The sequence below is a fragment of the Bison bison genome, unplaced genomic scaffold (genome assembly GCF_000754665.1).
Source record: "Bison bison bison isolate TAMUID 2011002044 unplaced genomic scaffold, Bison_UMD1.0 scf7180017864518, whole genome shotgun sequence".
Classification (NCBI taxonomy): Eukaryota; Metazoa; Chordata; class Mammalia; order Artiodactyla; family Bovidae; genus Bison; species Bison bison.
Window position 1 is genome coordinate 14,455,539 of NW_011495071.1, and position 24,833 is coordinate 14,480,371.

The 24,833-nt window shown below is 48.8% G+C and overlaps 1 protein-coding gene across 1 annotated transcript in view; it reads left to right on the forward strand.

Moving 5' to 3' along the window:
• PLEKHA7 (pleckstrin homology domain containing, family A member 7) overlaps positions 1 to 24,833 on the forward strand; it is a 228,329-nt gene that overhangs the window by 189,686 nt on the left and 13,810 nt on the right. The window contains 9 exon segments of the mRNA XM_010830665.1: positions 1,940 to 1,993; positions 11,410 to 11,478; positions 11,653 to 11,733; positions 12,959 to 13,108; positions 13,664 to 13,765; positions 20,205 to 20,313; positions 20,458 to 20,684; positions 23,626 to 23,814; positions 23,910 to 24,027. Of these exon segments, the coding sequence (XP_010828967.1) occupies positions 1,940 to 1,993; positions 11,410 to 11,478; positions 11,653 to 11,733; positions 12,959 to 13,108; positions 13,664 to 13,765; positions 20,205 to 20,313; positions 20,458 to 20,684; positions 23,626 to 23,814; positions 23,910 to 24,027 (1,099 nt within the window).

The window sequence follows — 24,833 nt, forward strand, 5'->3', positions numbered from 1 at the left end:
CCCTTGTTCCTGCCTGTTCGCTTCTGGATGCTACTGCCGGACACTGTGCAGCCATCATGGGGCCTACGCCCCTAGTGCTTGGGAGCAGGGTGGGAGGCTGCATGGGGTGTGAGGGACCTGGACTGTGGCTTCTTTGCCTGTGAGTAGTGATTGCCAGGCTGGTGTGTGGTCACGTCCAAGGGCTGTGCTGGTTGTCATCCTTGTTGCCACCGTGGGCACTCCTTGCGATGCTGAGAGGTGTGTGTCAGCCCAGAAGGAGAAGGCATCATGTTCTCTCATCTGGACAGTGCCCTGCTGATTGACAGAGCATCCTCACACCCCTTAGCCTGGTGAACTTCACAGTAACGTGGAACAGGTTAGGTGAAACAGGTGGGGAAGTGATTTGCCCAGGATCCTGCAGTCAGGGGCATGAAAGACCAGAGCCGAATTGCAGGTCCTGTCTGGCACAGTGTTTCCAAGACATGGGGGGTTGTTGCAGGCAAGCTTCTTGCGTGGCCAGGCAGTTGTTATCCTGGGCATCATCCTAAAGAAAATGCTGGTCCACACAAGGCTGGCCTCCTGGCTGCACAGAAGTAGGTAGGGGACAGATGAGGAGGGTGAGGAATTGTCACCTGCCTTACCTGTCCTATTTTAGTGGGACCTGAAGGACTCAGGAAATGTCTTTGGAAAAATGAGTCTAAGGCAACATATGCAAAAATCCTAAGTTGGGAATTTGGGTGATTTTTTAATAACATTGCTTGGCGCTATCCCTCTTACTGCTGTGGAACTGGGCTGACTGAGGAAGTAGGAATGGGTAAGGAGACAGTTTAGGGTCGGAAATAAGACCTTAGAAGCCACTGGTGTACCTGGCCGTGGTCCTTAAGGCCTTCTTATGTTTTAAAACATTGCCTAAACATTTAGCATTATTTATTTATTCTTAAAAAATACTTCAGGAAGCCTGTAGTCTATTTTTTAATTTTTGGGGATTAAAAAAAAAATCACACAACTTTTGGGATCTTAGTTCCCTGACGAGGGATCAAACCCATGCCCCCTGCAGTGGAAGTACAGCATCTTGACCACTGGGGAAGTCCCTGTTTTTGTTGGTATTACATCAGAGCTCTAAACCCAGACCGCTCTCGCAGCCCTGGCTTGCTGAGAGGCCTCTGAGCTGGCGGAGAAAGTGCCAGGACTGTTTTTCTGAAGCTTTCATAGTCCCTGTGCCTCACAGTTAGCTTCTGTAATCCATTACATGGAAAGCACCAGTTCTAGGGAATCAGAGAGTCTTTTTCTTATTCTCACTGCTTCTGGTCATCATATTGAAGAACTCACCGGACTGTCAGAGATGACGCAGGCAGGTCGGTTTGCCTGGACCTTCCTGATCTAGCTCCCAGCACAGCCACCTTGACTTCATACTGAGCAAATGGAGCCAGAACTTCCAGGGCACTTTATGGAGCCTCAGGTTCTTATCCTCCTGGAACCCAGGGTCTTAAGGGGACTCCCTGGGTCACCTGCGTCATCTCCATGCCTCTTCCAGGCACCAGTCTGCACCGATCAGGGGTCATTTTCCTCTGCGCAGTGCAGAGGTCTGGCGACCAGGTTTGGAACGTAGCATGTCCCTCAGGCAGACCCCTCTAGCTTTGTGTCCGGAGCTCACCTCCACCTCAGCTGTGCTGCTGTCCTAGCCCTCTGATAGGATGTGTGCTGGCCCCCTGCTCCCCCTCAGACTGTCCCCAGCCCATGGTGGGGCACGCTGGCTTTCCCCCCATGGTGGACCCATGAGATCCGCCATGCTGAGGGGCTCTGAGCTGCACCAAGACATTTGTGCTTCCTCTGTGGCTCGGATGTTGTCCTCCTGTGGTCTCTTGTCCCTGAAGCTGCACCGTGTAAAATGATTCACACTTGAAGGGACACCTTTGGGTTTTCATAGCTGGCTTTTTTTCTCTCTCTGCTTCATTTGAAGGCTGACGATACCTACCTCCAGCTGAAGAAAGACCTGGAGTACCTGGACCTAAAGGTGAGTGGCCTCAGGGGTCTGCTTTCCTTGGCGCTTACCTTTCTGAGTGTGAGCCTCATCGGAGACCAGCCCCAAAGCCAGAGGCCTTGCAGGTCTTATAAATCTGGGTTTCAAATGAAGGTGTCTCCCATCTGAATCGGAAGGCAGAAGTTTTGTTTTGGTGTTTTTGATTTTTTTTTCTTTGGTTGCTGTGGCTTTGAAAATTTCATTTTTCAAATGGAATATAATTAACATATTACATTATATTGGTTCCAGGTATACAACAAAATGACAGTTGTATGTATTAGGAAGTGATTGTAAGTCTGATTAACAACAATCACCATTCTTGGTAATGAATTCTTTTTTCCTGTGATGAGAACTTTTAAGATCTACTCTCTGAGCAACTTTCAAATATGCAATGTAGTATTAATAACTCTAGTCACCATGCTGTATATTACTGTCTCATGATTTATTTATTTTATAACCGGAAGTTTCTCCCTTTCAGAAGAGTTTTACTTCTTATCGCCTCAGACGCTGGGCTCTTAGTTTCTTATGAATTTTGCTGTCAGGTTTCTGGTTTACAAAATGAGGGCACACACTCTTGCTCTCTTCCTGTCCTTGGTTAGAACCACAAGGTCTCTCCAGATAATACCGAGTTGCTTCTTCAGAGCCTCCAGTGGGGTGGGGGTAGGTTTGGTTCACAGGGTGTCCCTGATGTGTGTTCTCAGGCACCGGTGGTTTGGTGGCTTCAGTTTTGTTGCTGGGGGAGCAGGTACCACATGGAATCCTGTGGCCCTGAGGGGTACTGTGGTCTTCCACCTGTGTTTAGGAGATGAACACCAGACCCCTCCCTGTAGGTGATGAAGTTCGGGCTCTAAGTCAACCTCCAGAGCGCAGAGAGAGCTGGGCAAGTTGCTGGAGAAGCGAGAGGCATTCTGCCGGGAAGAGAGCAGCTATTGTTTTGTTCCCACCGCTCTCCGAAAGCTCCCACTGTGAAAAGCACTTCTTATGCCTGAGCCAGGACATAGACTGAAGGAATGTGACCTTTAATTTACCGTGGGTGTGAGAGGGCGGGCAAGGGCCCCCAAGGGAGGACACCCAGGTGACGGTCACTGAGGCATGCCTCCCTCAGCCCCCAGGGTACCTGGCTTGACATATTTTTAACCCGGGCTCGTCATCTAGCCTGGCAGAAGCAGGACTATGAGCACTGGGTCCTCAGGCAGCAGATGAGAGGCCTCCCCACTCTGAGGCAAGATCAAGGCCTTTGATTAGGAATCGCTCAGTTAACTTACTATTTGTTAATAACTTGAGCGTTTGTGCTATACCCAGCTCAGAGAAACTGGGGGAGAGGCAAGAGAAAAACTGAGGCTTTTTTTTTTTTTTTTTTGGAGGATTTCTTTCCTTGAGAAACTTCCAAATGCTCTGGGTTGGGGAAAGAAAATATCCTGAAATAAAACAGATTTATGGCAAGGAGTGTATAGAGATGTGTCTGGCTCAGTGCTCAGATCTGAGAGAGTGAGGATCCCCGTGGGCTGATATGTCAGCAAGGCTTCTGGAGGCGGCGGCATGTGTCTGGAGCCTTGAAGAACCAGAGGGCTTGGGTTGGTTGAAATTAAAGGGAAGGGAACGGTGGTTGCCAGGATGTGGCTGGGGCTCAGGGGATGTGGGGGCAGATTGTCCATGTTCCTGAATCTGTCCTAGGCTTTAGGAAGGAAGGTGCAGTGAACAAAAGTCAGACTTGGCTTTCATAGCTGAGCTAAACAAAGAGGGTTCTCTCAAAACCAGGATGTCTTCTAGCTTATGTGGTCTTTAGGTCACGCAGAACATGAGTAGGTGTTGTCGGTGGTGGCAGTCAGGCTTCGGGATGCCAAGTGCTCAGACATGGTGGCATGGGCCAGATGGGCAACCCAGCCCAGCCTCCAGTACTCTGATCCTGGGGAGGTCCTTCCACCATGCCCACCTTCCCCGTCTGACCTAGAGCGAGGATCAGCAGCCCCCGATCTCCAACTGCTCTGGGTATCCCCACATCCTTGTTCCCTGACCTCACCGTGCCCCCGTTCAGTTCTTTCACTCCGGCTCTGGGGTCATGGAGGCCACACAGAAATATCCGTAGAGCATCCGTGATGTTACCTGGGCCTGTGGGAGAGGCGTGGCTCACGGCAGCACACTTTACCTCGTAGAACTCTTCAGCGAGCTTGGTGCATGGTGCAAGGGAACTTAATAAAGCGCCTGAGCCAGAGTCACAGGAAATAGCTGTCTTCTGATTCCCATCTGTGTGGGATAGCTGATCTCACAGTGGGTCCTAGAGAGAAGATCCAGCTCAGGTTTGTTTAAAGATTGTAGTAGTGTGTGTGCTAAGTCTCTAGAGTCATGTCCAACTCTTTGTGACCTGCTGGATGCAGCCCACCAGGCTCCTCTGCCCATGGGATTCTCCAGGCAAGAGTAGTGGAGTGGGTTACCATGGCTTCCTCCAGGGGATCTTCCAGACCCAGGGATCAAACCTGCATTGAGCTAAAGGGATTGAGAGAGAGGGGAGGGGTAACTGAGGCACAGGATAATGGAGCAGAGCCAGAAGGCCCTGTGAGTCCTGACTCCCCACAGAAACTGAAGAGCCACAGAGGGTATGCGTGTCAGTCACCATGAATTACTTCACTTCTGTTCAATTAAGTAACCCCTGTAAGTAGCCCTATAAAGGAGGTGGTGTTATATTTTTCACTAACTGAACCTCAAAGAAATAAACAACTTTCCCAAGGCTGTGTTGGTAGTCACCGAGGAATCCGTACTTGGGTGTAGCACTGACTCTGAAACTGGTGCTCTTAAGCCCCCTGCCTCCTGGCCGCTTTTACAGTACCGCCTCTACTACTGTGGACGCAAAGCCATTCGGTTTTTTATGGAGCTGAACTGGGATTTTTCTGCCAGGAAATGTGCACAATGTGATAGAGAGAGGCAAGGTGGATCCTTGTGTCTTTACCAGCTAGGAGACATGTGTGACCAAAACAGTAGCTCACGATTGGAAATTGTCACTGTTTGTCATGAAAAACAGCTGTGTCGATGCCAGCACTTCCCTGCTCTTATACTCGTTACTCCAGTTGCTAAGCTCCTCTTAGGGAACCCGTCCCCCAGTGACAGCACCAGCAGGTGAGAGACACTTGGCTTACCAGCAGCATGTGTGGGGAAAGATGCCAGGGTTTGTGCTGTGAGTCACTTTCAGAAAGGCTGACATTTGAATGGGTGTGTAGCCCAACCTGGGCGCGGAGATGCCGCTGAGCACACCCCTGCTGTGACCAGCTTCTTGGGAGAGGTTCCTCCTGGGTCCTCATGAGGAGAGCTAAGCCTTTCTGGAGAAAGATAGTCTCCCTGCCCCCACCAGGTGGGCCTAGGGTCCCCCATGTCTCTATCCCAAATGCCACAGACTTGAGGATCCCAAGCCCATGTCCCATCAGCTGATCCTCATCTTCCAGAACCAGTTGGTGGTGTGTGCTTGCCCATGTGTTGTGGAGTCTGGTCTGAGCATTCCTTCTGGGTCCCAAAGGATCAAGTAGAAGCAGACTCCACTGTCTTAAAAAATGCTGTGTTAGTGTTCTTTGGAAATGTTTATTTCCCTGGCATTTTACTTGATGTTGCCAGGGTGGAAAGGATTTCATCTTGATTAAGCATCTGTTCCTGCCTGGCATTGTTTGGGCACCTGATTTTCATCATCTCAGTTAAATCCTCTGTGAGCAAATACGAATTATTATCCCCACCACACTAATCAAATTACCCAGAGAGGTAATTTCTGCAAAGTTAGGCAACTGAGATTCGAACCCTGTGACTAACTTCACACCTGCCTCCTTTCTTCCATGTGCCATGTACTGATTCTAAGCCTGCCCTGAAGTTGTATTCACTGAGTTGTATTTTTGGCATTAATGTTCTGCTCTTCAGAACCCTACACCTAAGCCAGGTCTAAAAAGCAGGTGTGAGGGTTTGCAGTTATTCACAGCTTGAATTATTTTTATGTAACTGGAAAGCACAGCTGGGAAAGTGAGGTGGGGAGAGGGTACCTGCAGCCACATTAGGTGGAGCAGTTGCAATCAGCCCCAGAGGGGCTCTTGTCCCTGTGAGGGACGTTATCAGTGGCTCCAGGTGCCTGGTCTCTGGACTTTTTCTGACTGAGCTTAAGATCAGGGCTTCTCTGTTCAGAGTCTGTTTCTGGAGTAGAATCTCTTAAGTCATGGTCTGGGACATCATCTGTCTCAGGATGGCCAGGAGCTTGATTTAAAAAATTGCAGGTGTGGAGGATGCTGGGCATCTCTGGAAATGATGCCCAGAATTCTGTGTTTTTAAAAATCCAGCTCTGGGGGGATTCTTGTGCACAGAAAGTTGAGGTCTGTTATTCTGGAGAGAGGTTGTTAACCTTGGTCATGAACTAGAGCAACCAGATGTTTTTAAAACCCTTTAGAGACTCTGATTTAATTGGCAGTACTCAAGTATACCCTTTAAGAAGGAAAGAATGGGAAGGAAGGAACGAAACAAAAACTCCCTAGGTGTTTCTCATGTGTAGCTGTGGCTGAGAAACATGGTTTCAAAGCAGTGATCCTCAAAATATGATCCCAGATTGACAGTGTCAGCACTTCCTAGGAATTTGTCAGAAATGCGAAATGTTGGGTCCCACCCCAGAGCTGCTTAGTGAAAACCATTGGTGATGGGGCCCAGCAAATTTGTATATTCACAGCCCTCCAGGTGATTCTGAAGGATGCTCGAGTTTAAGAACCCCTTTTTAGTGTAGTGGCTCCCACTCCTGGCTACCTATTAGACTCACCCAGAAGGGCTTTTCCCCACTCCAGTACTCTTGCCTGGAAAATCCCATGGACGGAGGAGCCTGGTGGGCTGCAGTCCATGGGGTCGCTAAGAGTCGGATACGACTGAGCAACTTCACTTTCACTTTTCACTTTCATGCATTGGAGAAGGAAATGGCAACCCACTCCAGAATTCTTGCCTGGAGAATCCCAGGGACGGGGGAGCCTGGTGGGCTGCCGTCTATGGGGTCACACAGATCGGACACAACTGAAGCGACTTAGCAGTAGCAGCAGAAGGGCTTTTAAGAATCCCAGTGCCCAGGCCCCACCACAGACCAATTATATCCAAATTCTCTTGGAGTGGGACTCAGGCATCAGTATTTTTTAAAGCTCCTGTGTGATCACAGCATTGGAGGCAGAGATGAGATCCAGTCTTAGCAGGTGGGGACAGTGGTCCCTCAAGGGAGCTGGAAGCATTTGGTGTCATTGGTGAGACAATCGTTTAGGTGGTGACAGCGAGAGTCTGAGAGACCCAAGGTAGAAAATGTTGGTGGGGCTGAGACTAACGCATGGCTCCATGCTAAACCACAGATTCAGTATCTTTCAGTATGTGATGGGGGAGGACGCAGGAAGAAGCAGAGTCCCCTCTTGCCTTCAGAACCAGGAAGGACATGGGCACTGAAATCGGCGCTCTCACGAAGACCCTCCAGGCAGCGCTTAGGAGGCCGGTTTACAGATGAGGGAACTGAAATCTGGAAAGGTCCACTGGCTGGGAAGCAGCATAACCAGCTGAGACCCACTCATTAAAACTGCACAACACACATCCTCCTAAGGTTTCCCCTTGCCATGTCCCCAAATTCTGGCTCGTTCAAATGTCGTTTGATGTCTTACCTGTTACATTTTGTTGTATTTGCCTTTCTGTTTGGAACAGATAAAAAATAATGAACCTTTGATCAACGTGCTTTACAAAGTGCTGAAGAAGTCAGCACGGGGCTGTCGGCCCAGGAGAAGCGTAAGATGACCTGATCTGTGTCTCCAGGCGGGGCCATTCCATTGCTTCTGGCTCAGTGCCGACTCCATCACTTGCTTAACCAGGGGCTCTCCTGACCGCCCCCAGGCTTCCTGCAAGTCATTTTTGGTTTATTTTCTTTCTACTGAAGCCCCCTCGGTGTTTTGGCTGGTGCACCAGGCTGAGCCTCTCATCTGTCGTGTTTTGTGACTCCATCTTTTGTGCTGCCTTCAGGGGGCGGAGCGGGGGCTTGCCTAGCTTGCCAGAAGCTTGTGTTGTGTTCCCATTCTCACTCGTCTGCCTCCATGGTGAGGGCTTCCCTAGAGCATGCGTTCCTGGGGAGGGAGCAGCAGTTCCTGGTCACCTTGGAGGAGCCGGGGTGTCCTGAGATTCTACCGTAGCCCTGATATTAGGGTGGCTCTACTTTGGGACAAGGTGTTGATGTTTGAAAACATTCTAGATCTGGACTAGAACAAAGCACCTACCTGCCCAGCACCCTCCTCTTTGAGAGATGCAGAGGCAGTGCCCTAAGCATGGCCAGCTCTTATAGCGTCCCACAGGAGGCTGCAGGTGGGAATGCAGGAGCTGTGTCCAGTCATCTGAAGCCCTGAGCGTAGGTGTCTTCGAGTGTACGGGAGGGGAGTTAGATGCCTGGGTGACCTGATGCCAAGACTCTTTCAAATGAACGAGTGCCCACTAACTTCACTTTTTCTGGTGACTTAGTTGAACCCACAGTTGTGGACTCATAGTTAATGTTCTGAATGGATTTAAGCATTGCTATCACAAAGTGCAATTTGAGGAGGAAATTTAGATGTAAGTACTGCTGTGACTATGTTTAGTAGCCTCGAGTCTCTGGAATGAAGCTAAATTTAGAAGCTTAAAGGGCCTGTGAGCTATCTAAACACTGTCCCGTAGCCTCTGCCCTGAAGCCTGTGACCTTTACCCCATAGAAAGAGGACTTAGGCCCTGAGCACAGCCAGCGCACCTGGTTTTGTTACATTCATGGACTCACTAAGCAAACGCTTCTCAAATAGCCTCAGTACTTTGGGCCCTGGTCTGGGCTTTGAGGTTACAGAGAAAATATGTGACAGTCCCCACAGTTACTCCTAAATAGATTACTGTCAAATGAGGGGAAACAGGTTGTCTACTAAGGCCCCTAGCAGTGGCAGACATCAGGTGTGCGAGGATGTCCCCGGATGGGCACCAGGCCCAGATGGAGGGAGGGAGACAGAAGAGCAGCGAGTGGGTCCCGTCAGCTGAGTTTCTAATCCTAATAGACTCGGTCACTTGAATTCCTAAGTTGTAGCACCTTAAAAGCCACACATTAAGAGGGGACAAAGAGAAAGTTATTTCTTAGAAAAGAGAGAGTGCTAATATCCTGAGAGAGAGAAGAAACATTTTTATGTCAATCTGAAATGGAAATGAAAGCACAGAAATTTGGGAGCGTTTTGCTAGATAAGCAAATAGTCTTGAACACTAACTTCTAAGAAATTCTATATTACTGATTTTTGTAATGACTCTGATTCATCCCCAGAAAGGTCACATTTATATTCAGTATTCCATGAAGACAGTGAAGAACATACTTTTAGAAAGCTTTCTATCAGAAAGTTTAAAAGCTTTCTGAAAGTGCCCTTTTTGTGTAGAAATACCTCATTCCTTGCCTGACGGTGCTGGATAAATGAGTTATTGCTCAGTTGGACTCCCTGCCTTTGCTATTTCAGTATCAAAAACGTATCATCCAAAAGAAAGCTTCAGTGACAGAAAGGAAAGAGTTTTTGCTAAGAGGAAAAAATCCCCAAAGCATATCTCAATTTGAAACTGATTTCTTCCTAGGAAGCCAGCCAGGGTCAGCCCCTGGGAGAGCAGACAAGCACATGGCCCCTCACTTGGGCAAAGGACGGTGACACAGAGTGAAGGACCCCACCCTGTGCCTGCTGGGTTCCCGTGTCCTGCCTGGGAAGTTCAGCTGTCCGTGGTTCCCCAGGATTCATTCCCCTCCCTCCCTTCCCCACCACACACCCGCTGCCCTGCAGGAGCCAGCGCGGTCTGGGAAGTTCAGCTGTCCGTGGTTCCCCAGGATTCATTCCCCTCTCCCTTCCCCACCACACACCCACTGCTCTGCAGGAGCCAGCGCGGTCTGTTGTTGTGGATTGTTGTTGTGGTCAGTGTGTTCTGTGACTGTATGTGACTGTGTATGTACACATAATTTGCCAGTTTGAAGAGCAGAATTTGGCTGGATTCTACTTCTTTCTGGGATTGACCTACATATATTTCCCTTTCACCTACCTGGGAGGCAGTAAGCAATTTGCCTATTGCCTCCCAGAGTGCCAGGCCTTCCGTCCTGGGCTGACTTCCCCCAAGATAAAGACAGTGGTTCCTGTCCTCCACTGTGCCACCCAAGGGAGCAGGGGAACAGGCGGGGGTGGGTCTGCAGCCTAGATTTGCCCCTCAGCTCAGGGCATGAAGACAGCTTCTCCCCTGACCTTGACCTTTGGATCTGGGTACACAGATTTTGAGTTCTGAGGGGAATATCTGCTAATCTATTTCTGCTTCTGATTCACACTCACAAACTGGATAGAGTAGGGAGGAAGTGAGGGCCGTTTCTCCAGCAGCTGTGTGTCCATCTGTTGTGGGACCCTCTGCGTAGTGCACACACCATCTCTCTCTGCTGTAGCTAGCTCCACCCTCCATTTCTCTGGCCAGATCTGCAAACCGGAGTTCAGCAAGATAGCCTCCCCTACAAGGGGCATTTGACCTGGCCATCCCTGACCATGGTTTGGCCATCGGGGTGCATCTGTGAAAAAGGTCCCTCTGTTCCTGCAGTTTTTGACAAAGAAGGAGACTTGGTGGAAATGGAAACATGGCCTAGAGAGTTACTGTTTAATTTCGTAGGGGCCAGTGAGTGAAGGGCGACATGTCGCCCACATTGGTCCAGGAAAGGATGGCAGATCTTGTGAAATTCTGCTGGCCCCTAAGTTTGGGTGGTTTTTGTCTGCCGCTTTGTGGTTTCTTTTCTTGAGAGGGCAGGGTAACTTGTATTGCAAGTTCAGACTAACCTCAGCTATTCAGGGATCAGTTGAAAACCCCAGCCAGGAATCACCCAGCTGCTTGCTTCTTCCTTTGACCAGATCCTCTTGCTAAACAGTGGAGAATGAGGAAGGCTGATCGTATTCATGGGGATGTGGGCTGCTCAGACTTCCTTGAACTAAGGGCTCAATGATACCCAAGGGATTTGCTAATTTTTCTTGGTCCACTCACTCCATAGCCCTGGGCGGGGGTCATGGACTTCTGTTAATTAGGTTTAACCCCAGATTTAGTAGCAAAACTCTGTCTTATCAGTGGCAAATCTTCTGTGATTCATACTGAACTCATTTGGACGAAATTTAAGCCTTTACTATTGATTCTGAACTTGAAAGTCTATATTTTCTTTGAGAAATTTGTAAGTACTAGTAAGATCTCATTTATTTTTTCCCTGAAATGAAATAAGCATAAAATTAAAGCAGGTATTGCCCATGTTTCTTCCCTTTCTGTGCCGTGATCCTCCCTACCACTGCCGAGATTTCCATACCTGTCTGTTGTAGGGCGAACATTCCCTCCTGAGTTCTGATTCTGAACCCCGTGGTTAAATCTTCTCTAAATTGTTCACCTCCCAGATGACAGGCCGGGATCTCCTCAAGGACCGAAGTCTGAAGCCGGTGAAGATCGCCGAGAGTGACATTGACGTGAGTGAGCTGGGTGACAGGCCGACCCTCGCCTGCCCGCTGCCCCCAGGCCCGGGATGGGCTGCTTCAGGCAGGGCTTGGATGGTTCCGTAGCCACAGGCTTTCGGGTCACTCTCCAAGGCCGTGCCCTTTCCTCATGCTCCCAGGCCCTCTTCAACCTGTTCTTGTTCACAGGTCAAGCTGAGCGTCTTCTGTGAACAAGATAGGGTCCTCCAGGACTTGGAAGACAAGATACGAGCCCTTAAGGAGAACAAAGTGTGTATCAGTTTTGTGTAATCTTGGGCTGGGTGGCGGGGCTTTTGTCATCTTGTCTTTCCTCAATATAGACTGGACTCTCGTGTTAGTATTGGACAGCAGGTATTCCTTTATCTAGAACAGTGTCTGAATTTTAAGGGTATCTTGTGGGGTTTCTGTCTGAACCCAGAGGAAGCCTTGTGGGGCAACCTCAGCCTACTTATTCCAAATACTATGTCCCCAACCTTAATTCTGCCTGACGCAGCTCTCCCCAGCAGCCCTGAGAGGTAGGCCTGGCTTGTAGTGATGATGCCACACCCCTGAACCCCAGGGATGGGGGGCCGTCTTGGGGGAAGTGGCCAGAGTTGTAATGCGGCAGAGGTTGTCTCTTCCTAAGCTTCCTTTCCTCTAAGGATCTTGACTGTAGAGGAAGCAAGTGTGGAGTGGAGGAATGGGCTGGTAACCACTGATATTTGGTCTCTTAGACACTTTGTGTGAACTTTTTTCTGCATTTTAACAAGGCATTATATTCATGGTACTCAAAAGTTTATAAATAACACGGCTTTTTTTTTTTTAATAAAAAGGGTTGGTTTATTATAGTTTAAATACATAAATTGAACATTCAAACATCTTAATGTTAAACTTTAGAAATAAAAATTTAACATTCAAGCAGGAGTATAGTTTACAAGGAACACCCAAGAAAGGTAATTTGTTATCTAATCCAGAATATTGGTTAGAATCAATATTCTAACCAATATTCAAACCAGAATATTGAAAAGATCACTTAATGGTGAATAAAATGGTTTAACCAGCAGTCCTAGTTTGGCCAAGATGTTAATTACGACAGTGGTTCCATACCTGAGAAGAAATTACTAAATAAATCTCATAGGCTAAACAACAGGACTTGGCTTATAATTTTCTTCTTCAACAGCTTAGAGAGGTTTTTCCATCTGTTCTTTGATTTACCTCATAGTTTATCCCCTTAAGGAGTGGATGGCCTTATGCCCACTTTATAGATGATGAAACTGAGGCACAGAACTGTTAGGCGATTTGTCCTAAGAGGCCACCCAGTGGGCAGACAAAGTCAGAGCTGGACTCAGAGGCCTTGACTCTCAGGCCCCTAGCTGGGTGCTGGCCTCTTCAGTCTTGCTTAGATCCAGCAGGTTTGTTTAGCTTCTGGCCTGGCAGGGGGCCACCAGGGAATTGTCTTGCTATCCTCTTGCTCTTTGGCCCTGGTCCGGCTCAGGACCAGCTAGAGTCGGTGCTGGAGGTGTTGCACAGACAGATGGAGCAGTACCGAGACCAGCCCCAGCACCTGGAGAAGATTGCCTACCAGCAGAGGCTGCTGCAAGAGGACCTTGTCCACATCCGGGCCGAGCTCTCCAGAGAGTCCACCGTGCGTAGATGCTCCCCTGGCCCCACCCCTGCCCCCCAGGATGGGCTGGGAGGGGGCTGCTTTTCTTGTCTCCCAACCTATAGCTGAGAAGGTGGCCAGGGGCGAGAGTCTTGGCGTAGCAGAACTCCTCCAGACTGCCTCCTGACAGTAGCTTACTTTGTCAGGGGTGACACGTCCGTCTCTACCGGTGCCTTAAGGTGCATGCTGTCAGTGCCTCTGGGAGACTGCAGTGACACCCAAGGGGTCAGCCATCTCAGAGCAGCCTGCACAGCTGTTCCCCTGATCTGTGTGCAGTTAACTCTGAGATGTCAGAATTTCTGCTCTTTAATTTGTCTGTCTGATGTGGTGCAGGCCCTTTCTGCCAGAGCTGGGAACCAAAGCACCCACAGGGGTGGGAGACGGGACAGTGCAGGTGGCCTGAGACGCATCAGGCACCCCTTGCCCTCTTCCCCTGTAGTTGGGTCAGCAGTGCTCAGGAGTACAGGGGTTCTTGGGGCCTTCTGAGGGGGTGGGCTTGGGATAACTAAGAATCAGAGGCATTTCTTTGATCCACAGGAGATGGAAAATGCTTGGAATGAGTACCTAAAGCTAGAAAGAGATGTGGAGCAGCTAAAGCAGACCCTGCAGGAGCAACACAGAAGAGCCTTTTTCTTCCAGGTGACCCAAGGGCTCTTCATCCCTTCTGAGCTCTGATTTCTTCTTGGAGTCTTCACTTACGGGGGCTGTGAGCCCTACCCAGAGGTCTTCTCTTTGTCCATCTGAACTCAGCCTGCTCACCACCCCAAGCTGTCTCTTTGGGAACGCTTGCCACTGCCAGGCTGTCATGAGAAGCGTTATCTCAACTCCCCCGGCCTCTCTGCTCTCAGAGACAAGTTCCTTGGCATTTTTCTAAGGGTTTCTCTACCAATTATCTGGGGAAACAGCCCCAAGAGGAGATGGTACTGACCTTGAGAACCTTACAGGGGCTGGAGGGTGATCTGTGTTCCTTGTCCTTGGCCCTGTCTTGGGTTCCTAACTGCTCACTTAGCAGCAGGAAGCCCTGTCTCTTCCCCTCCCTGACTCCTGAGGATAGATGCTATCAAGCCCTCACCAGATCAGTAGTGTGAATTCAGGCCAGATGGGGCGATACCCATTACTGTGGGCCCTGCCTCACTCAGGATAGGCAGCCTTAGAGCCCTGCCTTCCCTACCTTAAAACCAGGCCACCCCGTTGATAGCTGCCTCTGCCTCCAAAGGTGAAAGAAAGAAAGGCCCTGTGTGGTTTTCCTTCTTCAGGTTGGGTCTTCCAGCTGCCAGTGTTCCTCCACTGGAGTGCCCAACCGGGCTTCCACCCCACCCTCAAAATTCTGAAAATGGAAAATAACCTGCTTTTGAACTCAGCTTCAGATCTGTACCCCCTCTTCAGGACCCTGACATAATTCTATTTATTTGAAGTCAGCAAGCATTGAATTGAGGCTTCTTGTGTACGAGGCACCGTGCTGGGCCAGCTTTGGGGCGAAGCTTGCTAATTGGTGAACTAGTTCTAGCCAGGCCTCTTCGTTCAAGTGATTTAATGAATGTGTTGACTCTCTGCACATCAGCATCACCCCAGAAAACTGAAGGAATTTGGGAGAAGGTTTAGGTTTGTGGACTAAGAGGCTTTTCCCAGACCCTGCTGTGCTTTTACTCACCATTTCAAGCTGGTCCCAGAGAGCTTACTCCAGGACCACGTGGAGGAGATTCTTGCCTGTGGTTCAGGGTTGGCCTATGAGGTTACCTAGAATTTGTTTATCTCCTGTGGCTATTGGGTTTTTCCATAATTTTCCTTCATTTGAGCTGTTTCCTTTTCTTTTTGTATCCCCAGATTTAGCATGGTGGCTTAAAAATAAATAGGTGGATATTCTTGGCAGAGTCCTTCAAATGATTGTTTCTAGTTACTAGTTCCTTGAACTATTTCATTACACTTATCTTCTTGGACTTCAACCATCCACATTAATTTCAGCAGTGATTTTTCTTTTTTTAGCTTTTCATTCCTTTTGTTTCTTTAATTGTGCAGGTAACACACAAATGCATCTCTCTGAAAAGTCCACACAATGAGAAACAAGACCAGAAAAAGACACGAAAGCCCTCCTTCCTTCCTTCCCTTCTCTGTCCTGGTCCCGTCACCTTCCCTGCATGTGGTCAGCGCCATTAGACCGTGACCTATGCCTTTCCAAATGAACGCCCGTATGTAGTATCATATAAGTTATTGGGGGAGGCAGTTGGGTTTACTTAAAGAGGAATCATACTTAACATGTTGTTTGGTAACTTGCTTTTTTGTCATAACTTTTGTTACGGAAATCTTTCCAGGAAAGATACCCCTAGGTTTATGCTGCCCCACATGATAGCTATTTAAATTGAAACATAAATTAATTAAAATGAACTAAATAAAAATGTATTCCTTAGTCACACTAGAATCAATTCATGTGCTCAGTAGCCACATGTGGCTAGTGGCTTCTGTGTTGGACAGCACACGTTATAGAAGATTTCTATAATCTCAGAAATTGTGTTAGACTTTGTTGGTCTAAGTGAATGGAATTAGTTCTTGACTGCTGCATAGTATTTCATAGGTGGATGTCCCACGCTTTATTAGCCATTCCTCTTCCGATGGGCATTTAAGTTATTTGCAGTGTTTTCCTTTTGTAAATGGTGCCACAATGAGCATCTATCTAATTGCCTATCAGAACTTATTTATGAGCATTTATCTAAAATAAGCTCCTAGAAGTGGACTTGTTGAGTTGAAATGAGTACACATACTTTTTAATTTGTGAGATTTTTTTTTTAATGGAAGTATGATGAGTTCACTGTGTCATGCCAATCTCTGCTGTGTAGTGAAGTGACTCAGTTATACATACACATTCTTTTTTAAGACTCTTTTTCCATTGTGGCTTATCACAGGATATTGAATATAGTTCCCCGTGCTATGCATTAAGACCTTGTTGTTTATCCATTCTAAATGTAATAGTTGGCATCTGCCAACCCAAAACTCCAGTCCCTCATTCTCCCTCCCCCCCTCACCCTTGGCAACAGGAACTCCTGGTCTCTGTGTCGACAAGCCAGTTTCTGTCTCGAGGACACGTTCATTTGTGCCATATTGTAGATCCCACATATGTTGTGTCCAAATGTTTGTGACCCCATGGACTATAGCGTGGCAGGCTTCTCTGTCCTCCACTACCTCCCAGAGTTCACTCAAATTCATAACCATCAAGTCGGTGATGCTATTAACCATCTTATCCTCTGCTGCCCTCTTCTCCTTTTGCCTTCAGTCTTTCCTAGCATCAGTGTCTTTTCCAATGAATTGGCTCTTCACATAAGGTGGCCAAAATATCACATATAAGTGATATCATATGATATTTTTCTCTTTCTGACTTAAGTATGATAATCTCTAGTTGCATCCATGTTGCTGCAAATGGCATTATTTCGTGCTTTTTTGTGGCTGAGTAGTATTCCATTGTATATATGTACCACATCATCTTTACCCATCCATCTGTCATTGGGCATGGGTTGTTGCATGTTCTGGCTATTCTGAATAGTGCTGCTATGAACATAGCAGTGCATGTATCTTTTTGAATTATAGTCTGTTCTGAGTATATTCCCAGGAATGGGATTGCTAGACCATATGGTAGTTTGTTTAGTTTTCTGAGGAAGCTCCATACCGTTTTCCATAGTGGCTGCACCAACTTATATTCCCACCTATAATGTCCAAGAGTTCCCTTTTCTCCACACCCTCTCCAGCATTTGTTAGTTGTAGGCTTTTTAACAATGGCCATGAATTGAGTATACCTCTTAAATATTAGCAGGTAACTCAAAACCACCCTCTAAAAGGCTGCACTCATTTGCCCTCCCACTCACAGTGCCTGAGAGTACTGAACTGTTTGCCCAAATTCTCGCCAACACTTGATGTTATCAACCTCCTTAGTTTTTGCCAGTCTGCCTGCTAAAAAAGGACATCAGGCTTCTATTTCCTTTTATCTAATTACTAGTAGGTTAAACATCTTCTCATGTGATTATTGGCTATTTGTGTTTCTACTGTGCCTGAGTTCTTGGTGACTTAACACGCAGCAGGCCTGGAATCCTTTTTTCCCCTCCCCCAAACAGATGGGTACAACATGCGGATCTTGTCACAGGCTTTGTAGAGAACTTAGTCCTGTAAGTTACTAGGAGATAGGCCAGTCTGAAGCCAGGGCCCTGCAGCTTGATTTCTACCTAGCCTAGTGGCATTGCTCATGCTTTCCCTGAGTGCCACAGTGCCCTGGGAAGCTCACAAAGCCTTCCTTTGAGCAGGCTCAGTATTAACTTCTTTGGTGTAATTCTAGGCCAGGCAAGCTGTGAGCGTCCTAAATAAATCATTGACACTGGAGATAGGCTTGCAGCCCCATATGCAAATTCTCAGTAATGAGGCTTGGAAACTCACCTCTCTTTAGCCAACATTGGCTGTGAGAAAGCCCACAGCCTTTTCAGCAAAGATAAGTGGCTTTATTTAGGAAGATCCTCACGGCCACCTGAGTAGACAAACCAGAGGATAAAAGAACGTGCAAGTGACTGTGAGAGTCAGTGATAGGTGAGGCTACCTGTAGGTGTCCCTACTTCCGGACAGTGAGTTCAGACCTTTGCTGAGCGAAGTCCATAGGAGCCTTCCAGCCCATTGTGATGCAAGGACACAGGAATGAAACCCCACTCTGCTGCTCCCCCAAAAGCTTCCTTTACCTTGTTGTTCAGTTCTGAAATTCCATCGTCCTTGGAGAAAGATACAAGTTCTCTGGGCTTTGCTTTTCTCTGCTCTTTTCTTACATGTTGGGGTGACAGGGAAAATGGGGGCAGGATTGTGAACTGACAGGAGGACCTACGCCAGGTAGACTGCCAGGGGAGGAGAGAGAGCGATGACCTTAACCCCACACCCCTCCTTTACCAGCCCTCTGCTTGGGGGCCTCAGCTCTAGAGATAATCCCCTTAGCTCAGTAACGTGTCTGTCTTAGGACCCTTGTACCTTAAGGGGAAGCTGAGCGTTAAGCCTGCTATTTGCACATCAGCCCTAAGGATGTGCACTGGTGTTGGACGGGCCGAGAGAGTAGAAGAGCCCCGCTTAGGAGGGAGGCTTCAGACGTCTGTTGTCCTGGCTATTGGGCAGTATTTGGTCAGGGAATTTTATGTGATTGGGCTTTTACTTATTCAACATTCATGTACTGAGAAGCTGCTCAGTGCCGGGCCCCGGGGGGAGGTATCCAGGAGCAGTGATCCACAAATATTACACACATGAGAACTCTTCCAGGTGAGGCTGGCAGGGAACCTTGAGAGGAAATACAGGTGTGGAGCCTTCCTTTTTAAGTCCATGACGTGGGACATGATAATTTTAAAGTTAAAAGAATACCATATCTGATGTATAAACAACTCCATTAAAAGATGCCCACGATCCCTTAGTCAAGCAGACCCTGCTCACCTCTTTCTAGGGCATCTTCCCAGGTGGTTTTGGTTACAACTTATCACAGTGTGCACATGGTCATGTTCAGTTCAGTTCAGTTGCTCAGTCGTGTCCAACTCTTTGTGACCCCATGAATCGCAGCACGCCAGGCCTCCCTGTCCATCACCAGCTCCCAGAGTTCACTCAGACTCACATCCATCAAGTCAGTGATGCCATCCAGCCATCTCATCCTCTGTCGTCCCCTTCTCCTCCTGCCCCCAATCCCTCCCAGCATCAGAGTCTTTTCCAATGAGTCAACTCTTCGCATGAGGTGGCCAAAGTACTGGAATTTCAGCTTTAGCATCATTCCTTCCAAAGAAATCCCAGGGCTGATCTCCTTTAAAATGGACTGGTTGGATCTCCCTGAAGTCCAGGGGACTCTCAGGAGTCTTCTCCAACACCACAGTTCAAAATCATCAATTCTTCGGTGCTCAGCCTTCTTCACAGTCCAACTCTCGCATCCATACATGACCACAGGAAAAACCATAGCCTTGACTAGATGGACCTTTGTTGGCAAAGTAATGCCTCTGCTTTTGAATATGCGGCCCTTTTCCCATTGTACTTTATTTAAAAAAAAAAAAAAAAAACAGCTTTATCATGTGATTCACATACCATAAAATTAGCTATTTTAAGTATACAATTAACTGATTTTTTAGTGAATCTGCAGAGTTGTATAACCATCCCCACAATCAGTTGTGTGACATTTCCAGCTTGCCCCTAAAGGAACGTGGTCCTGTTTACAGTCCCTCCTCATCCCCACCCCAGCTCTCCACCCTTGCTCTAGCCAGACACTACTCTACTTTCTATATGGACTTAGCTATTCTGGACATTTCATAGAAACGAAACCATACATATGTGGCACTGACGTGTCTGGCTTCTTTCACTTGACGTAATGTTTTCAAGGTTCCTCCATGTTACAGCAGATGTAGTACTTCATTCCTTTTTACTGCCAAATAATGTCTACTCTGCCCATTATATTACACCCCAAATCCCAGGACTCAGCTCTGTCGTTAAAAAGATGCCCTTTATATTCTAGGGATCATGTCACTTCACGTCCTTGCCTTCTCTTCCCTTCTGCTGTGGTTGCCTGAGACAGTCTGTTTTTTAAATTGTTAAGTATACCTAACGTAAAAGTCTCCATAACCACTTAAGGATACACTTTGGTACCGTTAAGTGTATTCACACTGCTGTACACTCAGTCTTCAGAATGATTTTCATCTAGCAAACCTGAAACTCCGTACACATTAACCAGCAATCCTTCCCGCTTCTCCCAGCCTCTGGCAACCAGCCTTCTGCTTTCTGTCTCTGATGTGGCTGCTCTAGATAACTTCATTGAATCACTCTGTATATTAGGCAGTCTTTTCTTAAATGGAGAGCAAACAGGCGAGGTGCACTGGCGAGAGCTCCTCTGAGATTCCTACCCTGGACCTGGGGCCTCTCCTACATCTGTATTTGTCCAGGAAGCTGTGAAGCAGGCTTGTCTCTAGCCCTGGTGGGGTTTCCCAAGGGGATACCGTCCTCCAGAGTGAGGGACTCTGTCTGAAATGACAACGGAAATCCTAGGAAGAAGCCTCTGGTGAGGAGCTAAGAAGGGAATGAACCCCTACCTTCTCTTCCTCAGGAGAAATCGCAGATACAGAAGGATCTCTGGAGGATTGAAGACGTCATTGCAGGCCTGAGTGCAAATAAAGAGAACTTCAGAATCCTGGTGGAATCGGTCAAAAATCCAGGTGAGCCGACCATCTTCCTGGGGCAGGGCTGTCAGAGGCCAGCACCTAGCGCTGGGGGATGGCCCGGGGCATAAGTCGCTGCTCTTGTCCTCTGAGGAAGGTCTTTGTTCCATCACATCCTTTCCTCCCCTCCATGCCTGTCAGAGAGGAAAACGGTGCCTTTGCTTCCTCACCCGCCTGTGCCTTCACTCTCGACCTCTGAGAGCAAGCCGCCCCCGCAGCCCAGCCCTCCCACCAGCCCCGTGCGGACCCCTCTGGAGGTTCGACTCTTCCCCCAGCTGCAAACCTACGTGCCGTACCGACCTCACCCGCCCCAGCTGAGGAAGGTGACATCCCCCCTTCAGTCACCAACCAAGACCAAGCCCAAAGTGGTGAGTATTGAGGACTGGGAGCTGAGCGCTGCCCTTTCCTCTCTGGCAGGTGAGTGTCCCACCCTGTCCTCAGGTCCACTTCTCTTGGGAGAGAAGCTTTTAGGGAAACTTGGTCAGACAGAACCAGCCAGAGCCATGAGGTAGGGGGCCCTGCCGTCCTGCTTTGTCTCCCAGAACTGGAAAGGCCCCTAGAAGTGACCTAGTCCAGCCCTCCCATTTTGCATTTGGGAAGACCGAGGCAGGGCAAAAGGAAGTGACTGCACTAAGGCATGGTTTATGATCTGTGATGTGCAGGGAAGTGTGTGGCTGCCCCATGTGGGGTTCTGTGCACACTCGTAGTTAAGTCGGTGGACAGGGAGCGCCTCTTAGCTGAAGAGAATCTTTACCCGCAGCCGAGCATGGCGCTGGGTTGTGAGGATATATGCAGTCTGCACAGTGACCTCATGGAGTATAGACAGGAAGGTCAGTATTCCCATTCCACAGATAAGAGAACTGAGGCCCAAGGTGTTCAGAATTTGCATGAGGTCTCCATATTAGCAAATCCAGTCTACATCTTCTGACCATTGATTATGCCATCTGACATCTAACTGGACATTCAGGTCTGATGTTCAGGTCAGTATGTAGCCCATGTGGTTGCCTGAACCAGCACCTTGGCTTGCCTGGCACAGAGAGGAGCCAAGCCCTTGGTTGAGTCTGTGAGCACAGGAGGCTCTAAGGAATTAGAAGATGCAGTCAGGCACTGCAATAGCTCATTTCCAGGGCCAGGCCAGCCTTGGCTGGAAAGCATGAGGGGCCTGATCCAAGTGACAGGGAAGCCATAGCAGAAAGGACCTTGGAATGGAGACCTCCAGGTTTTTGCCAACAAGGGCTTGGAGGAGCTGTCGCTGGGTACCACGTATGCTTAGGACGTCTGACAAGATCAGTGCACAATGCTGGCTAAAACACATGAGTTCCCGTACCTGGTCTTCACCATCCACCTGCTTCCAGCCATGGTCCAGAGCCCAGAGCTAGACGACAGGTGCTAGGACCCAGGGTCGCTGTGAACTTTATCTTGAGATCTCCTTCCCTCTCCCAGATCTAAGAATCATGGAGCACCAGTCACAAGGCAGGAGGTAGAAAATAGCAAAACAAATAGCAGGAGCGGCTGGGGCAGACACTGCTACCATAAGGCAGGATGCCTGCCCCCTGGGACCCTGGGGAAAAGGCCTGGGAGCAGGATTGCCTGGACTCCAGCCCTGCCGTCCCTCTGGGACGGCCACCCCCCATCTGAGCATCCTCAGTTTCCTCTTGTGCAGAGCAAGCAGCATGAGATAGACGATCACAGAGGCTCCTCTTCACACTTGGCTGCTGTTGCTCAGAGGCGTGGCTTTTCAGCTTGGTTGGGGGTCAGGCTCACGGGAGAGGGTGGTGTAAAACCCACCTTCTAGTTGGATATGTGTTCACCAGTTTCACCATTTTTTATTGTTGCTTCAGATTTATTTTATATTCATATTGTTTTATGTTTACTTTTGTGAATAATGATATCATCCTGTAATCGACATAAAGCATGAATACATAATTTAATAAACAATAAAAAAGAGATTCCACATTTCATACCAACACTCAGACCAAGAAATAGGACTTGGCCAGTGGTCAGAAGCCCTTGGGCCTATGGGTCCCTTTCCAGCGCAGGCTCTTTTCTCTTTCTGCCAGAGGTAACCACTATCTTGACTTTTCAGATAATTTCCTTGCTTTTTTGTTTTGATACCTATATTTTTATCCTGAACACTTTGCCCATCTATCATAACTGTATTTATTCTTTCTTATCTTGTGTCCTTTCAACATTATATTTGTGAAGTTCATCCCATTGCTGCATTTAGCTATAGTTCTTTCATTTTTATTTGATTTTTAAAAAATTTTGTATCTTTTTTTTTAAATTTTATATCTTAAGGATATAAAAAAGTGTGTAATAAAATGTCTCCCTTCCACCCTCTATCTCCAGACATTCTGTTCCCTTCAGTCAAAGGCAATCAATGGTTTATGTTTATCTTTCCGGGGGGCTTTTTAGGATTTGGTGATTCTGAGATCTTGTTCAGGGTTGGAAACCACGGATGCTCAGAGAGCCTCTGGGTATCTCGGGTAGGCGGCTTAACCTTCTGTCTGAAGTCTGTCTCTAGAAGAATGCTGATAAACCTTTGCAAAACAAGCTTGCAGTTCCCTTTCCTGAACTCTGAAAAAATCTGAAAACCAAAGCAAAATTAGGCTAAGAAAGGGGGAGTTCAGGAGAAGAGAGTCTGGATGGTCATTTGTCCCAGGAGTGGGTGTTCATGGCAGTCGGGGGCCAGGCTGTCAGCCTGTAGGGAGGCCACAGCCCTCGGAGAGCATTGTGGATGGGGCAATTCAAGGAAAATAGTTGCATTCATCCCAGCCCAGGGAGTGGGCTGCAGAGAAAGCAGTGAGTCACCCATCCTGACAGCCTGCTCAGGGCCTGGGCCAGGCAGGAGGAAAGATTTCGTAACCATGCACATTTCTGATGGAAAGGGCAGGAGGATGTAGATGGTCCTCGCTCAGATCTGCAGCCTGCTGAAAGATCCAGAGGTCGTGCAGGGATATGAGCCAGCCCCGTCTAAGCAGGGGGGGTGGGGTGGGGTGGAGGTGGTGGGGTGCTGTCATATACAGGTGAGCGAGTGGAGTGAGAGCATGGACCCGTGTCCTGAGTTCTGGGTTGTGTGTAGCTAACACTTGGAAACTTGTTCATAGTTAACACTTGGAAGATGTAGAGTCCGAGGGAAGGATGGGCTTGGAGCAGAGGTGTACCCACCCTCACAGCTCAACCAGAGGAAGTGTTGGTGTCTTTGGGCTGAAGTGGTCATGCCCCGCAGGCCCCAGGTGGCCTGCTCCGGCCCTTTGGGCCACTCGGCATCCTCTCACGGGGCACTGGTTGTGGTTTTGTTCTGAGCAGGAAGATGAGGCACCTCCCAGGCCCCCGCTCCCTGAGCTCTACAGCCCGGAGGACCAGCCCCCAGCTGTGCCCCCGCTGCCAAGGGAGGCCACCATCATCCGGCACACTTCAGTGAGGGGCCTCAAGCGGCAGTCGGATGAGAGGAAGCGAGATCGGGAGCAGGGACAGTGTGTCAACGGGGACTCCAGGGTGAGCACGGAGGACCCCTGGGGTGCCCGCTGAGTGTGGGGAGAAGGAAGGCGGCCGGACCCGGGGCGGCTGTGACGGCCTCCGACTGCCCGCAGGTGGAACTCCGGTCATACGTCAGCGAGCCAGAGCTGGCCACCTTCAGCGGGGACACGGCCCCATCCTCCCTGGGCCTTGTGGGCTCTGAGAGCAGGTACCAGACGCTGCCAGGCAGAGGTAAGGCACGACTTTCTACGGAGTCTTCCCAGGGACCCCCACTGCAGCCGCAGCACCGCCCGCCCCCAGCCCTCACCCGGTCCTTGCAACTCTTCTGCCTGCGGCGTGGGGCCTCCGTTGGGTAGCAGCTGTCTGGGGCCTCTGGGCTGTAGACAGGGCGCGTCCTTCTTACCTCTGGCTCACATCCTGATTCTCATCCTCTTTTATTACATCTGCCCCTGGGAACAATGGTAATTGTGGTGGTTGTTATAACATAAGCCCTTTATAGTCACTTAGTGAAGATTCATAATAATCCTGTGAGAGAAGTACTGTTGTTATCCCCATTTTTAGAGGTAAGAAAACCAATGAGGTAAGAAAGGAAATAACTTGCCGATTAGCCACTAAGAGATGGAGTCAGCACAATGCCGCTGTCCTGGCTCTAGATCCGCTGTATCCTACAGGCTGGGACGTGGGCTGTCTGCCGTCAGCTTGGCCATCTCGGGTCTTCCGTAGGTTTTCTCCTCATCTATGTCACTCTAAGACTTTAAACAAACACATCTTTCTTCTCCTTTGGGCCCTCTTCTTACTCTCTTCCCCTATCCCTCTGAGATGGAGGTGGGAACACACAGGCCCTTAGGCTCACCCATGCCTCATTTCCCCCCGTAGCCAGATTCTCTTCCTCAGAAATCCTTTTAAAGGGAGGCTGCCTGGAACCCCTGAGCAGGTTAGGCACACTCCCCCCATTTGGTGGGAGGTCAGGTGCTTTCCTTTAGACAGGGTGTGGAAACAGGAGGCCACACAGCCGTGGTTCGGGCAGCTGTGGGGTT